This window comes from Varroa destructor, unplaced genomic scaffold (assembly GCF_002443255.2).
Source record: "Varroa destructor unplaced genomic scaffold, Vdes_3.0 BEIS01000004.1, whole genome shotgun sequence".
NCBI classification, from domain to species: domain Eukaryota; kingdom Metazoa; phylum Arthropoda; class Arachnida; order Mesostigmata; family Varroidae; genus Varroa; species Varroa destructor.
In genome coordinates this window covers 24,202,798-24,217,800 of record NW_019211457.1, presented here as the reverse complement: position 1 = coordinate 24,217,800, position 15,003 = coordinate 24,202,798, and the positions used below count along the sequence as shown (strand labels likewise).

The 15,003-nt window shown below is 39.0% G+C and overlaps 1 protein-coding gene across 5 annotated transcripts; it reads right to left on the bottom strand.

Moving 5' to 3' along the window:
• Positions 1 to 4,123: 4,123 nt before the first annotated feature.
• Positions 4,124 to 14,751, bottom strand: Polr3A (RNA polymerase III subunit A). 5 transcript variants are annotated; one of them, XM_022805499.2, is made up of 18 exons: positions 14,595 to 14,751; positions 13,424 to 13,622; positions 13,002 to 13,187; positions 12,481 to 12,738; positions 11,793 to 11,964; positions 10,740 to 11,375; positions 10,188 to 10,378; positions 9,743 to 9,979; positions 8,990 to 9,205; positions 8,478 to 8,741; positions 8,132 to 8,377; positions 7,657 to 7,819; positions 7,063 to 7,366; positions 6,493 to 6,713; positions 6,059 to 6,239; positions 5,556 to 5,837; positions 5,015 to 5,321; positions 4,124 to 4,852 (listed from the first exon to the last, which is right to left on the bottom strand). In XM_022805499.2, the coding sequence occupies exons 2-18, from the start codon at positions 13,608 to 13,610 to the stop codon at positions 4,734 to 4,736; spliced, it is 4,170 nt and encodes a 1,389-aa protein (XP_022661234.1). In that variant the 5' UTR covers positions 13,611 to 13,622; positions 14,595 to 14,751; the 3' UTR covers positions 4,124 to 4,733. The 5 variants fall into 5 exon arrangements, with proteins under 5 accessions (XP_022661234.1, XP_022661232.1, XP_022661233.1 ...); XM_022805497.2 differs by having other exon boundaries at positions 14,590 to 14,749; XM_022805498.2 differs by having other exon boundaries at positions 14,578 to 14,748.
• Between the last annotated feature and the right edge of the window lie 252 nt (positions 14,752 to 15,003).

Here is a 15,003-nt window from a genome sequence, read left to right as displayed (position 1 = left end):
CTAAACTTACCGAGCTCTCCGCTGTCGAGGCTGTCAGCTTTAATTGGCCATAACAACAAACGGGAGTGGCAGCGCAAGAGACAACAATATGAAGTGCATTTAGCCCGCAGTAAGCCAGTTTGCTGAAGCTGAATGCACGCATTTAAGCAATAAAGATGAACTAAGGAGATTATTCAAGCGATGTCTAAGACAAGGATTGCTGTCGCATGCTTGTTCTATCTCTGTAATGGTGGTATCAGGCAAAAAAAATGATTGAGACATTGCAAGTTGCCAAACATTCGGGTAGTTGGTTAATCTCAGTTTTAGAGACTCACCACTAGCACAAGGTTTTCACTACCTAGACAAGCCAAACAGCTTCTTCATTGTAGCTTTGTTGAATAACTAACTGGGTTATTTGCATACGATAATGGCATAGAAGAATTTCATATTTTAAAATTCTTACGTATTTACTGGCGGCTCACGTTACCCTATTTTGGTTTTACTAAGCTTACTTTGTTGGGGCTGTACGTTTCAAAAACATAAGTATCTCCAATAGGCATCAATGGGTCATCATACAACTACTTCTCGGGCCACAAAAGGTAAATACACTGGCGTACTTTTTTTCAGGAGTGGCCAACGCAGTTGAATTAACTAAATTCTGCGCTTCAAGTTATAGCATGCTTTGAGTTAACAACAACCAGCTGTCAAGCACAATGTGAAATGTATTTTGGAGCAGTCAAATCTTTTCAAATCAAAATTTCTGTCATAATGGACGGGATTTGTCTTTTGCTATTGCTATTTTTATTGGTAGTTTACATGACCGCACCACGTTCAAACTGAAGCTGTAAGCTTCTAAGATGATGGCGTACCTGCTTGTTGAATTTGGGGACACCTACTGAGATGGGACCCAGTTTCCCGAAACCCGCTGTAGATAAACGATGCGTTTAGTGTTAGGTTTAGCTAAGCCTTACTGTACGCAAAATATGAAACAATAGCCCACGGACAAAACCTATGCTGGAAATGTTAGTACCTTTAATAGACTCTTCAGTGGAATACAGGTAATATCATATAGTAGTGCTAGTTGATGAATCAAAAAAGAATTCTAAAGAAATTCATAGGGATTCGTGGATGAACACCGTGTTTTTGTAGCCCAATCCAAAACGATCCATTATCAGCAGTACAGAAATACTACAAGAATATTAAAAACTATTTTGCGACGCGTGTCAGCATTCAAAATATCGCCATTTAGAGGCAGGAAATCAGTCAAGATCGCTGAATAATGACATACGTACATACAGGGTAAATAATGCGACTACTAACTTCATGTAAAATATGCAAGTACGATAATAATTAGAGCACAAAAACTTTTTCCGTGTCACTAATGTCACTTTATGGCACAACTTACATGTTCTGCATGTCACTACAATTAGAAGATCTAAGTTAGCACTGCAAACACAGACGTACTAGAAGTGTCTTGTGACAAGTTCTTGTGGGCCGAAAATGTGCGGGCGAAAGGTTGGCTGATTTCGAAAGGTCACTGCCTGCTGAACAGTGATAAAACAGTGATTTTCTGCAGTGGTCTACAACAGCTTACACTTGGCCTGCGTTACGTATACCAAAGTTTAGCAGTGAGGCTATGAAGTTACAATCAATCAGCGAAACAGTCAACGAATATTTCGGAGATAATCTTACAAGCCACTCATGACGCATGAAGGGTAATTAAGTCAATAGCCCTTTTCAGTCTTGATTCTTACGTAAGCCGCGACAGCCAGCACGAATTAACAAAATTATAGATATAATAAATATATCGAAGAATGTTTTAAAACAGGGAAATGATTTTCTGGACAGTATATGAATGAAGAAATAATAACTGTGATAGCATCATAATTAGATAAATAGAATTACGCCAGATATGAAGTATAATCGGAACTTGATAATAATAAATGGGTATCAAGAGAACGATTTCGTTGTTTATAATAGAATACGTTTCGAATCGAGGTCACGATCAGAAGTGGAGACCAATTGCCTTTTTCTTGTAATTAGTCCGCTGTGTAGCACCGGACGAGGGAAAATAAAAATAAAAAAAGGTAAACATATTTATTTGCTTAGCCATTTGACAAGGAGAATGTTACTATTTGTTGCTTATTATCTGTATTATTTGTTGCTTGTTTTCTCAGAGCTAGATGGATTACGGGTTAGACGAGACACAGCCAATTCATATTTATTTGATGAAAATAGCAACAATGTAATTCCAACTGTAGCTAAATTTGTGGGTACGTTTCGGTAACTTTTTCACGTGCCCAGCAAAAAAAAAACACAGAAATGATTTAGTCGACTTCAAAACACGTTCATAGCCATCTCTATTGTTCATCGTCTGTTTAGCTCTCGGCAAGTATTTTGATTTATGCAACTTCGGTTTCTTTTATTATTATTTTATATTATAGGGTTCGTAGTAATATTAGTAATAATGAAAACAGAAGGCATGGGGGACAAATAAATGAAACCCGCGAAATCAGCAGCAACACGTCAGACAAGTTACGAGTTAAACCAATTTGGCCATTCTGTAAAGTCATTAGGTAACTACTGGATATTCTACCACGAGGCAACCGTGTACAACAATTGTATTTAATATGTCGTGGAATGAACAGCCTGCGCGATTACCTAATAACGAGCCTAGGAAGAGTCGCATCGTTCAAAATAAACGCTTTTAAGTATCTAACAAAAAGTAGATCGTCCAATAATCAATCCAACAGCGTGTCGACGTTTCTTCGACAGATTTCGGGATAGGTGTTTCTTTTATTTTAGGATGGATTAAACCAGAAAAGCAGCTTTGGCTTTCTTTTTGAAAACAAAATCTTTAATATGTATTTTGATTTATGTATTATACATTTTGAAAATAGGACTTTGAATTTACGCACAGACAGTATTTCCTGTAATAAAACAAAACATCAAAATTCGTCCAGAATCACTCTAAGTTGCAAAGTCGTGACCTCTGCAATGACCGATTTCACTAGAGCATATCTAAAGTTTATGCATCTTGCGAATTTACAATCTTGTACGCGATATAAGTGGATCGTCTGCAATAAGTGGATGTGAGTACCATGACACGCCACAAAATACATAATGAAATCCCCGAAAATGAACGGAATGCGCGTATAAACTACGCAAGCTAATGGATACCATTAATTAACTAATTTGTCATAATCCAAAATCCAACCTTGCAGCGCTTACAGCCTGCTAACTAGTACACAGCTGTAGCTATATTTCATGACATACACACAACTTTTTGAATATTCACTTTATAGTAATGTATGACACAACAACTCTAGTCGATAATTATTCCCTCTAAATTTGACTTAGAAAACTGAAATAATATCTTTTTCCTAAAGTTGCTGATACAACCTGTGTAACACGACGGTAGAGAATAGAGGGCAACCCCATTAGGTACGAGGCTTCTCTCAGTCGGACGACAATTCACCAATCGCAAACAGTGGGAAACAGAACAAGAAGGAACCAAGTACTGTTATTGACATAGAGTATTAGAGAGGTTCAATATTAACGATAGCGAGGCCATTTCAGTACCAAGATATTATGTGTCTGTAATAATAGTGTCTTTACAATTGCCGTGCCAGCTCTTTTTCAACTGTAGGGGTATTGTTATTGTTTATTACTGTGGGCTCTTTGTCTTGTAAGTAGAAAGCCTACTAAATGGTCAGTAGCACAAGGTCAACCCAAAGGATTACTGCTCGCAAAATTAAATTTTTTTTAAGTAATCTACTAAGTCATTCACACGGATCTGTGACCGGTTGATAAATTTTATCACAAGAGTACAAGCCTTCGACAATGGGCAGTTGTTTTAACAAAACCACACTACAAACAACATGTTAATGCAGATACTATTAACGCACCGAACGATCCTTTTGCACACGCATAGAATCAACCCCTAATGAAGCAAAGTACTTACATTAAAACATTAAATATTGTTCGTATTTCTAGACCCTTTCCAAGTCCCGCCAGCTATGTTGGGGCTACATGGAATGTAGCGTAAGATCCTATCCTATTACACGGAGGACGTAGATCGCTTCTTGTAAATCAGTCTTTGGCTTAGTCATTTTTAGTGATACAAAAATGGAACACAAGCGTATTATAACTAAAAGAAAACATACAAAGAGGTAGTTTTATTCGGTCAATAGCGAACAATTCTAACATCAACATAAATCGCTGTAAAGTTAGCCATAGCAAAAATTTACAAAGAATAACTACATGATCAATTCGCGTACTTAATCGAACTGACAGAAGCATTTTCCCTCATTTTTTTAAATTGCTTACTCTGCGTTTCCGAGATGCAACATTCATGAATCAATATCAGCATTAAATTTCTAGCGACGTCGTCGTTGTCAGTTACCATTACCATTATCACAACAACTACCAAATTATCACCCTCCATGCACAAGCGTAGCCACAGAAGGTTTCTATGACCCTAGCTTAAAATAATGATTGCAATACACAATGTTAGAGTTTGGGTCAATAGGCACTTTTCTTCCGTTTTTTGTAGTTAATGTGTGTGATGCTTCTTTCCACACAAATCTAAACCATATTTCGTTTACACACTAACAATGTCAGCTTTTACTTTTACACGTATATATTACATTACAAGGCATCTACGTCCGAACCCCCATGCAATAACATTCCCACCGAAAAATTGACTCTTAACGTTGACTTGGTTATAGAACGCTATGAATACTCATCCAGGACTAGGTTGCCGCACTTGTTACGAATAATGAAGTGTGGAGTTCGGGGTTATCGAAGATGAGACTTGCCGGCGCCGGTGGTTTACGGGGAAAATCGTGGACGAGATTAAAGAAACCTGTGCCTGTGAGAAACGAACGAAAAATATTATGTCTGCGTTAAATCGTTATCCACGGGTTGCGGGGAGGGTTAAACGTTAAAGAAGGCTGCAATAAATCATTTAAGAAGTGACCTAGAAGCATAACAGCGCAATGAAAGCATAAAATACCAAGTTGTGTTCATATACCTTGACGCATCGGTTTTCCAAGAATGATACATTCGCTAACACCCGTAACGTCGTCATGTTGTCCAAAATAAGCGGCGTCAAATAGATGATCGGCTGTCTTCTCAAATGAGGCAAGCATCAAAGCGCTTTCTTTCATCTTCGCGAGGCCGTGCCGTGTGATACCAACGACTTCGCCAGTTCGAGTCATCAGGTCGGCTAGTAACATTAGATGGCGCATGTCGACAGAGATACCGTGTCCCTCCATCGTTTCCCGCATTTCTGTTATAATTTGCTGCCGGGCCGCTTCAATACCTAGCACCTTTGATACCTAGAAGAATTTGAAAGCACATAATTGTCTTTTCACACAGTCTGTTGGCTTAAATTGAAACAAAAGTGCATCGAACTGTCAACATGTCAATAAAATTCAGGCCCATGTAAGAAGCCTACAAGATCGCGCGGGTCAGATCATTCTCACCATATGCATTAGTTTAAAACACGTACCGACAAGAGAAATTTCCTAGATGCTCTGGTTTGGACTTTTGGGAAACCACCTATAATTTACCTCGAGGATGTTGTTGCAACCGCTCCGTTCAGGTTTAACACCATATGTGCTTAAGACATCGAGAAGGCGATCGCTTTCTACGAGAAGTTTATAGATCGGCCGATCTGGCGTTGAATCGTCACAATGGATAACCGCACGAGTAGCCACTCCTTTGACTACAACCTGGGGCAAATGAACCATCAACTCCTGTACAATATGCGACAAATTCTGATTTGTCGGCGTCTTTGACGCGCGAATTGTGATAACAGAATTCGATTGAACGATAACGTCATTAGGTTTGACCTGGAAATGGGAGTTAGACATGATTAGTGCGTATGACTGTATGCAAAAAGTTAAAAAAAGAGATAGCAAAGAACCACATTTCCGATGGAACGTAAGCCAGTTAAGCTCTGGGCGAGATGGCTTCAAGCATCTGGTAGTGAAGAAGCACGCTTTGTGTTCTAATTAGTAATTTCTGTTTAGAATAGCTACATTTAGAAATATTTGCAGATCTCCTTTCTTACCTTGATTTTCTTGTCTAAACAAATCGCATACTTAATTGTATCCGCGGAAACCTCAAGTTGCAGAAGTCGGATACGGTCAATAGCAAGTTTGATGAGCACGAAGACCTCTTGTGGTAGATACACTTCCTCCAGGTATTCTGAGATTTCGCCTAGGGTTGTTTGTTCCACACGGGCTTTCACACTAAAATCAACCAAAAGCAATTAACGAAATGTCAGCGAGTGTCACAAACGACTTAATTAATCGCATTCATCATAACCTATTCTATCCTACGCTTGACAACAATAATCTAATTGTTTCACACTTCATTATCCTGTACATAACGTATATTTATTTTTCTGCTCATATGGCTGTTTATGAAATGCCTAATATTATGGTATGACTTTTGTTTCGGTCCGTTAAAAGTACACTAAGCCAAATTAGAAAAGATATTTACCACCGAGCAAACTCTGAATCAGTTTCATTGAGCAGAGTTGCAGTAATAATTGGAGTAGCAATAGCTTTCGATGCGTTGATAATTTCCTTTATACGAGGCACTCCTTGGGTAATGTTCATTGAAGCCACACCGGCAAAGTGAAATGTTTTCAGGGTCATTTGAGTGGCAGGCTCCCCGATCGACTGAGCACAGATTGCTCCTACAGCGGTAGCCGGTTCCAGCTGCAATGCATTATCACCAAGACTTTAGCAGCACTAATTAACTATTAAATCAGTGCATATATACACCTATTATACATCTATATTTTTAGAGAAAAAAAAATAGTATTTCCTATAACAATGTTTGCTGAATTAAAATCCTCATCGTAATACAAAAACTGTATAATCTTTACTGAAAGCAAATAGAACATGACTCGAATTCATGTTCTTTTTGACATGCGCCTCGACCACAGACTTATCTAGCATAAATGCCTGATCTAAAGCATAGGATTAGCGGCGTACAGCTGTATTTAAAATAAAACTCAATATACGAAACTGTAGGAAAGAAAAAAGTATTCGTCTGTTATCATACCTTAGCTCGAAGGTATTTTTTATGGCATGTTTTGAGAAACTCCCTAAGCTGAGTTTTGGTTTGGCGCCACGGCTCTTTGTAGATCGCTGGGGTGTTTTTTGTGATTCCGAATTTGTTCCACGAACGACTTATGCTAGTTGTCATATCTTTAATATACCGCAACACTTGATCAATGAAGTACTGTTTAACATCGCCAGAGGACCACTTCTCAGATACGATGGATTCGGCGAGCTTCATAAGTGTCTCTGGCTCAGCAGCTTCTTCGTCAGGACAGCGGTATAGGGCCTTTGTCAGCTCTAAAACTCTATCGAATACAGATTGATTGAAGCAATCGTAAGTCAATACAAATAAGCGAATAATACTGACAAATTCAAAGCTTCAAAAGTCATCATGAAGAGCCCACTCAAATTGTTTTGTAAAATGCTCTTGATGATTTCCAAAATGTAGTCTTGTAAAACAGCAGTAAATTCTCTACAAAGCTTAAGCAAACTGCAAGATTTTCTAAATATATATATATGTACAGTAGAAATCATTATTCTATCAGCTTCTGTACCTTTCAATCAAGGAATCGCACTTTCTAAAATTACGTCTTACCTGTTGAAATCGACGACGTTATCTTTTCCTTCGATCATAGCGGGGTCGAGAGCGTCTGCGCCATATTCAAATTGAATGACGTCGCCGGTTGATGAACGCACGGAGCTGTCATAGTGCAACATCATATCCTCTAGGGATTTAATCAGACGACGTTGCATATATCCTGCGTATAGCATTTGAGATTCAACTGTGTCAGTAAATTTCAAAAAGTGAGGCTGTCCTGTCACCTGTAGCAAGTGTTCAGCAGGCTACGAATTAATTCTGACAAAACTTCTTTTAAACATCGACTAGTAAACTTGAGTGAAATGAAAGGCCAAAAAGAATATCGCTCAGATAATAAATTCAACAATTTATCGTAATGATTTATATTTTAATATTTAGTTATTATGTTTCTTAGGACGCAGACTGTTAGAGTAGCCAGCAGCTTGAATTCACAGTAAACCAAATAGAATTGAAACACGCCTGCACTTTACACCTGTTTCTGCAGTTTTCACGGCTGTATCAACAAGACCTTCCCGTCCCGCCATCGTATGGAAGAAGAACTCGGTTGGAGTTAGGCCTGAAAAGAATGAGTCTTCCACAAAACCACGGGCATCAGGGTCCTTCGTATTCCTCTCGAAGTGTGGGAGCGATCGATCTTCGAAGCCATTACCCACACGGTGACCGGATATTGCTTGCTGTCCTACGCAAGTAGCCATCTGGGAGATGTTGATAAATGACCCTAAAAGCACATTGGGAAAATAATACCGAAGAGTGAGACGTTAATGCTTGTAAACAAACAAAATAATGAACAAATTTTTTTTTTAAAAATTTAAACAAACCTTTTGATCCGCACAATGCCATTATAAGAGGTGAACAGGTTTGGTGAAGCTCTTCTGTGCAAATGTTTCCAGTCTTATCTCGGATCGAAGACAACTCTTTGAGGCAGAGCGCTTCCAAGGTCTGTTCTTCAGAACAACCAGGCTGAGCAGGCAATGTACCCTGTTCTAACTTGCGGATGTACTCTGAGCATTTTGTGTAACCTACTCGAACAAGTTCCTTCTTCTGCGCTACCAGACTAGGTCCGGGGGTTACATCACCAATTCCTAAATAATTCAGTAGCAATATCGGAAACGCAAGTTTTGCAGTTTATCAGATGTTAACCCGAACATTATATCCAAATATATTTGTGAATTAGAAGTAAACTGTCCTTAAAGACGCAATGTAAAGTGAATTGAAAAAGAAAACGGTTTTATAACATAGAAGGTCATTTTAATCAATGTATGTCTAAAGGATATTTTTCGTACTGCGTCACATCGAGACTGTAACTCAGTATGCGCGAACAATTTAGTACCAATGGAAAAGCCTTTGGTTGACAAGAGAAAGTAGGCAGCTACTCTGGCTAATCGCCACATGGCGTCAGCGGCAAGTTGGGCATTATAGTCTCGAAGAAGCAGGTAAAAGATTGAGTTCTTTGATCCGCTGCCCATAGTGCCCTTGTCCATTCGTCCGCATAGAAGTTCCGAGTTTCGTATGATTACGTAATTATCGTTGGCGCACATATCCTCATCTAAAATAACGAAGCGAGCACAGCGGTTAGGAGTGGTGTAAGGAGATAGTTGTATTACATGTAGTTATTTAATATCATATTTAACCGTTAACGAGACAATAAATTACAATAGTAATAATAAATTTATACAAGCTAGACGCTTGGTCCGGAAGCCGTAAAACTATTATCTTTCTCATAGAATGCAATTGCCTCTTCAACTAGTGCCAATGCTCCCAGCACTAGTTTGTGATGTTTTGCACGCTCGACACTTCACTGCTTAGCATCACATCTGCAGCGTTTTTACTTATTTTGCCCTGGACTGTCCTTCGACGATCATTTCAAGATATAATTTGGGATTCCGCTCCATTCTTTTTTTTTGGTTCAACTTCGCAAAGCCCTTATTGAATACGTCGTGAAATGCTGCTTGTGTACAACCCATAAACGCATAATTCAATTCTCATTTTTACTGTATTTATTCCGCTCTTATTTTTTATTATAAAAATGACTGAGTCGGGAACGCTCGCTAGTGGCAATAAAATGGAAGAAGAGATCACCTACTTTTCGTATATTTCTTGTTTTTTGCACGAAGGTTAATTCGAACATTGCTCTCTCTGGAGGGCTTGAGAATTAGACTGAAAATTTGCTTGCCAGTCCACAAGACGCGCGGCTTGAGTATTGCTGGTCGAGGCAGTTCCACAAGTGTTCCGGAATCTCTTCCAGCAATCAACTGACTGATTAATTGACACGCCGTATCGCGATCAAACATCTCGTCTTTGTGTGTTAACAAATAACCACCTAAGGGTTGCCGAACAGAAGAAAAAGTTAACAAAATTTGAATTATTCGAATTCTTCTAAGGCAAATACATATTGTAATAACCATATATTTAGTGCTAAAAAAGGACAAACACAATCATGCGGGTTCTAAAAATTGAGTCACATATATACTGTTGACGTACTGTCGCCACCAATAGATAATCTTACTTTGTCATAAAAGTGGCCATACCTGTAATGAAATCCTGAATAGCTCCAATAAGTGGTTCTCCGTTGCGAGGAGTAACGATATTTGCCGTAGTAATCATGAGCGTTATAGCCTCAGCACGCGCCTCGTACGTTTGTGGCATATGAATATTCATTTCGTCGCCATCGAAATCCGCATTGTATGGCGTGCAAACGCACTCATTAAATCGCAACGTCCTGCAAAACGGCGAAAGATAAACGAACTCGGACACGTTAGAATTTCTGGTACTTTATGTTTCTTTCTTTCGAACTTTATGAATGGTACACCCGCCTTAGTTAAGCATTGCTTCAATCGACTAACGACCGTTTGAAACAAACCGTGTGTCTACACCCGGTTTCAAGCATAGACCGCCTTATGTGGTTGGCTCGTCGTAGCCTGGTATTCATTAGAGATAAACAATGTCTAGATTTTATTAGATCTGAAATATATTAAGGGGCAGCAAACATTAACTAGGCATAGTCCTCGTAGGTACTGAAGTCTGCTTTTAAAATTTCACATTAACTCAATTCAAATAAAGGAATTAAAAACAGAATTCACCTGTGGGGTAGAACAACTGCTTTGTGCGCCATAATGGACAGCTTGTGTAATGACGGCTGTCGGTTAAAAAGGACTACGTCCCCATCGCACAGATGTCTCTCAACCGTGTCTCCAACACGAAGATTTTGAGCGATCTGTTCGCGGTTACCGTACTTGAGGAACTTCTTAATCTTGTTTCTGCCTTCGATAAAGTTAGCACCGGGATGGACGTCAGGGCCGTTCTTAACAAGTTGACGCATCCGCTCTAAATTGTGACGGGTAACTAATTCGGGAAATGTGAGAATCTTTGCCATATGCACAGGTACGCCAACCTGATCGATGTGCAGATTTGGATCAGGCGAAATGACCGTGCGCCCCGAGAAATCGACGCGTTTGCCTGACAGATTTTGGCGAAAGCGACCTTCCTTTCCCTTCAACCTCTGAATAATGCCCTTGGTTGGTCGTTTTGGTGCCATGTTTTGTGGAACACCACTCATTTCGCCATTGACGTAAAGAGCGAATTGAAGTTGCAGGAAGTCCCGGTCTTCGACGATCATTTGAGGCTTGGCATTTGTTTGTCGATGGCGTTCGATAACGTCGTTCAAGAAGATCATTTCAGTCAGCTTCACTGTTAGGTCATCCTCATTCGTGCCAGCACTACGGATAATTTTAAAAAGAAGCGAAACTTAGTAAAGACTCGGTGCCAATTTATTTGTTTCTGAATATTACATTATTTACATCTGTTCTACAGTTCTCTTTACCCTGGTTTAGAGCCGTTTGATTAGTTGTTTCATTAAACTGAACTTCGACATATTTACAAAAAAAAAATGAATACAGTTGATACCTCTTTGGTGAATTTATGGAATATTTGCACCTTCTGGATTTCTGGTATTTATCATAGTAAACAAGACAGCAATCAAACACGCAGCTGACATTCTTGAAGCGAAAGTAACGGCTATCTGCAATTGCAACCAGCTATTTAAATACATGTTTTTTTTTTTCTTTATGATTATCTCGTTTAATGATTACTGTGTGGCACTATCTTAATTATTAGTAACCTATTAAATGAGCTACCGAAAGCTTGAAGCTACTGATGGTCGGATGCACAGCGGTGGAACTAAAACCCGAGTCTGAATCAAATTTTCTGGTCGGCCAATGTCAGCATTCATCAGAAGCAGAGTGACGTCGTGCTCCGGAACGCGCGCAAACAGCTGGAGACATTTGGTGGCATCCACTGAATCAATTTCTGAAACAGTATTTGTAAACATGAAATAAAGGTGAATTGTAACATTAGGGAAATGGCAACAATGTTTAGCATTTAATTTAAAATCACGCTGTAGAAAACATGTTTAAACTTAAAGTAAATATTTATAAAACTACTTAGTTAGAAATATCATCAAATGATTGACCCGATCAACAAGATTGAAATAATTGATTTCATGTTCAATTCACAGTTAATTTTATTTGCCCATTGTTGCTAATATTCTTTCGGTAAAACGTTTCAAATGCAAACAGCATGCACCAATACTCGAGATCAAACTTAGCTTTTCTAGTTTATGAACATTATCTAGAGATTTACAAGATGCATCGTCCTCTAACGCATCGACAGGCTGAATCAGTATTCTTTTAGTTTGCTTAGAAAAGCGATCTTTCCTAACGCAGGTTTATAATGTTTTGTAAGAGGAACTTTATAATAGAGTTGTAACAACACAGAGACCAAAGCAATATGTGAACTAAGGTAAGTGTTCCGTACTGTTCCCACCTTTGTCATCCGACTTTTTTTCATTGTCTTCATCATCACCCTCAGCCTCTCCTTTAACTTTTTTGCGAGAAATCTTATTGCGCGTCCGGTCATGCATAATTCTCAGCATGCCTGCCTTTTTCACGAATCCGTTCACGTACGTACAATGTGGGCAGGCTTTGCCTTGCATCTTACGGCATTTGTCAAGAATCTCATTATGCATATGTTTCTTAGCCACGTAGTCCAACTGCCGCGAAAGAATCCGCTGCCGAAACTTAGCTGTTAATATAGAAACATAACAATGCAATTGTTCCTATGTTAATATCATAATTATTCGTGTAGATAAAAATTTATCATACGTTAGAGATAAGAAAATTACAATTGTAACTTTTTACAAGACAGAAGGTCACGTTTCATGTGCTGACAAACGTAACACTAAATAAAGAACTATAATATAAATTGGAACAAAAATAATACTTGATCGATAATGATTGCATTTTTAGACACTGTATTCACAAGTAAAAAAAAAAACCAAAGTTCACCTTTGTCATCATTGGAAAGTAGGACACTGGCGCAATTTTTGCAGATACACTGTAAGATATTGATGCATTCACGGAAGAAGCCGGCGTGAAAGACAGGACACTCGAGATCAATGTAGCCAAAATGTCCAAGACAATCTGTCAAACCTTTGCCGCACGTCTCACAAACGCCGGCTCGATTTGAGGTTCCTATTGGGACAGCATACAAAATCGCAGAAAAATCAAAACTACAGCAGGTCAGCTTCGTTCCTGTGAATTTGTAAAGGTAACACTGATACTGTAAACGTACGTAAGGCATCTAATTGGTCCCCGTTCGTAATACATAGGCCTCTAATCAATATATGAGACCTGATCACTATATATTGTAATCATTCGTAAGTATGAAGAAACGTCATTATACAAAGGATCCTTTTTGCCGTACAGACCCAGCTTAGGATCGAGAACTCCAAATGGAGCAGCCTGTCTTCCCTTTGACTGATCTTGATTGTAGAGACTTTTGTTGACACAACGAATATGAGACATCGCGCCAATCTCGTCGGGTGTATGAACCCCAAACGCCATCTGACGAACTTCGACAGTCTCACCCGTCGACCGATACTGCTCCTTTGGCATTTTGGCAGTCTCCTATATAAAGAAAACAAACCCCTGCATATTAGCCTTTTAATAAAACAGGTTCACCAATTTTATTTATATAAGTTGATTTTTATAAGTTATTTTTTAAGTATATTATGCTTTTATTATAAGGGTAGCCTAAGAAAAAATTCCAACTTAGTGAGCGCATTGACTTGCACACTGGTGCGTTATCGAGCATGAGCATGACGTCCCTCGTAACCTGCTTGTTTTCCGCATGTTTCATCTTTCAGCGTCAGTCTTTTCTAAATTAAAAGTAATTAATTAATACCCCCCGCACTAAGAAACTGCACATATAGTTTTCCATTACAGTGCTTAGAAATGATTTTGCATGGGAGACTAAATATAATTATTTAACTCAGTGGAGAGATCATAAGTAAACCAAGTCAAACGTACATTGATTGTCCGAGCGACCACGGAGAATAGATATTGGGCCAGTTCGCAACAAGAAAGTGTAAGATTTTAAAAAAGGATTCACTAATCTGACTAAAATGCGACGCTGTTGATACCTAGAACATTAACCTATTGCGCTTTTCCAAACGCCAAAATAAAGCAGTCCAGGCCAAATTTTTTGTTTGCAATAATTCTCGCCAGATTGGCTCGTCCATTACATCAGTACCAAAACTTAACAACTGAAACACAACTTAGCAGCGTTATCTACCGTCATAACATCAAACCTCCCTTAATACAGTATACATTTAACGGTGTATACAAGTATTTGCAACTGACTGCATTGTCAAGATCATTAATATGTAGCTCATTCCTTTAATAAATACGTTCACTTAATTAGCCCGTTCTAGGCTTGGTAATCAATAGACATTCTCAGCACGCTATCATTGTCCAATGAACGGAATCATGACGCTTCGCAAAATCATGATATAGTCTATACAGAAGCATTCGCACATGTCGTCGAATAACAATACACGACACACGAATCAACAGATTTTACCGAGCTTTTTACTTTACTGTTACTGAAGTGCGGCGTAACGCCGAGTAGAACTAGGCGCCGAAGTACGTGAAGTGCCCTAATTAAACCATCACAACAACTTCTGGAATCAAACTCCTCGCACTCCGTCTAGCCGGCGCATTGCCACTGCCCAACAGAACGTACTGTTTTATTATCGAACAGCGAGAAAGGGATAGAGCGGAACACGTCTGTTTATTTATGTTTTGTCATCGGAAATCGACACGATCCAAAGAAAGAGTACGTGTATGTTGGCTGCTGTCTGTTTCGAAACAACTCGTTGTGGCGACCCGACACCGCCGAAATCGAACGGCGAGAAGCTGCTATAGGTATTTCGAAATAAACTAGCAATCTTTATTAGGAAGTGTGTTCAATAGCTTCCTGCAAAGCAAGCTTCGTGTGTAAAGCAGT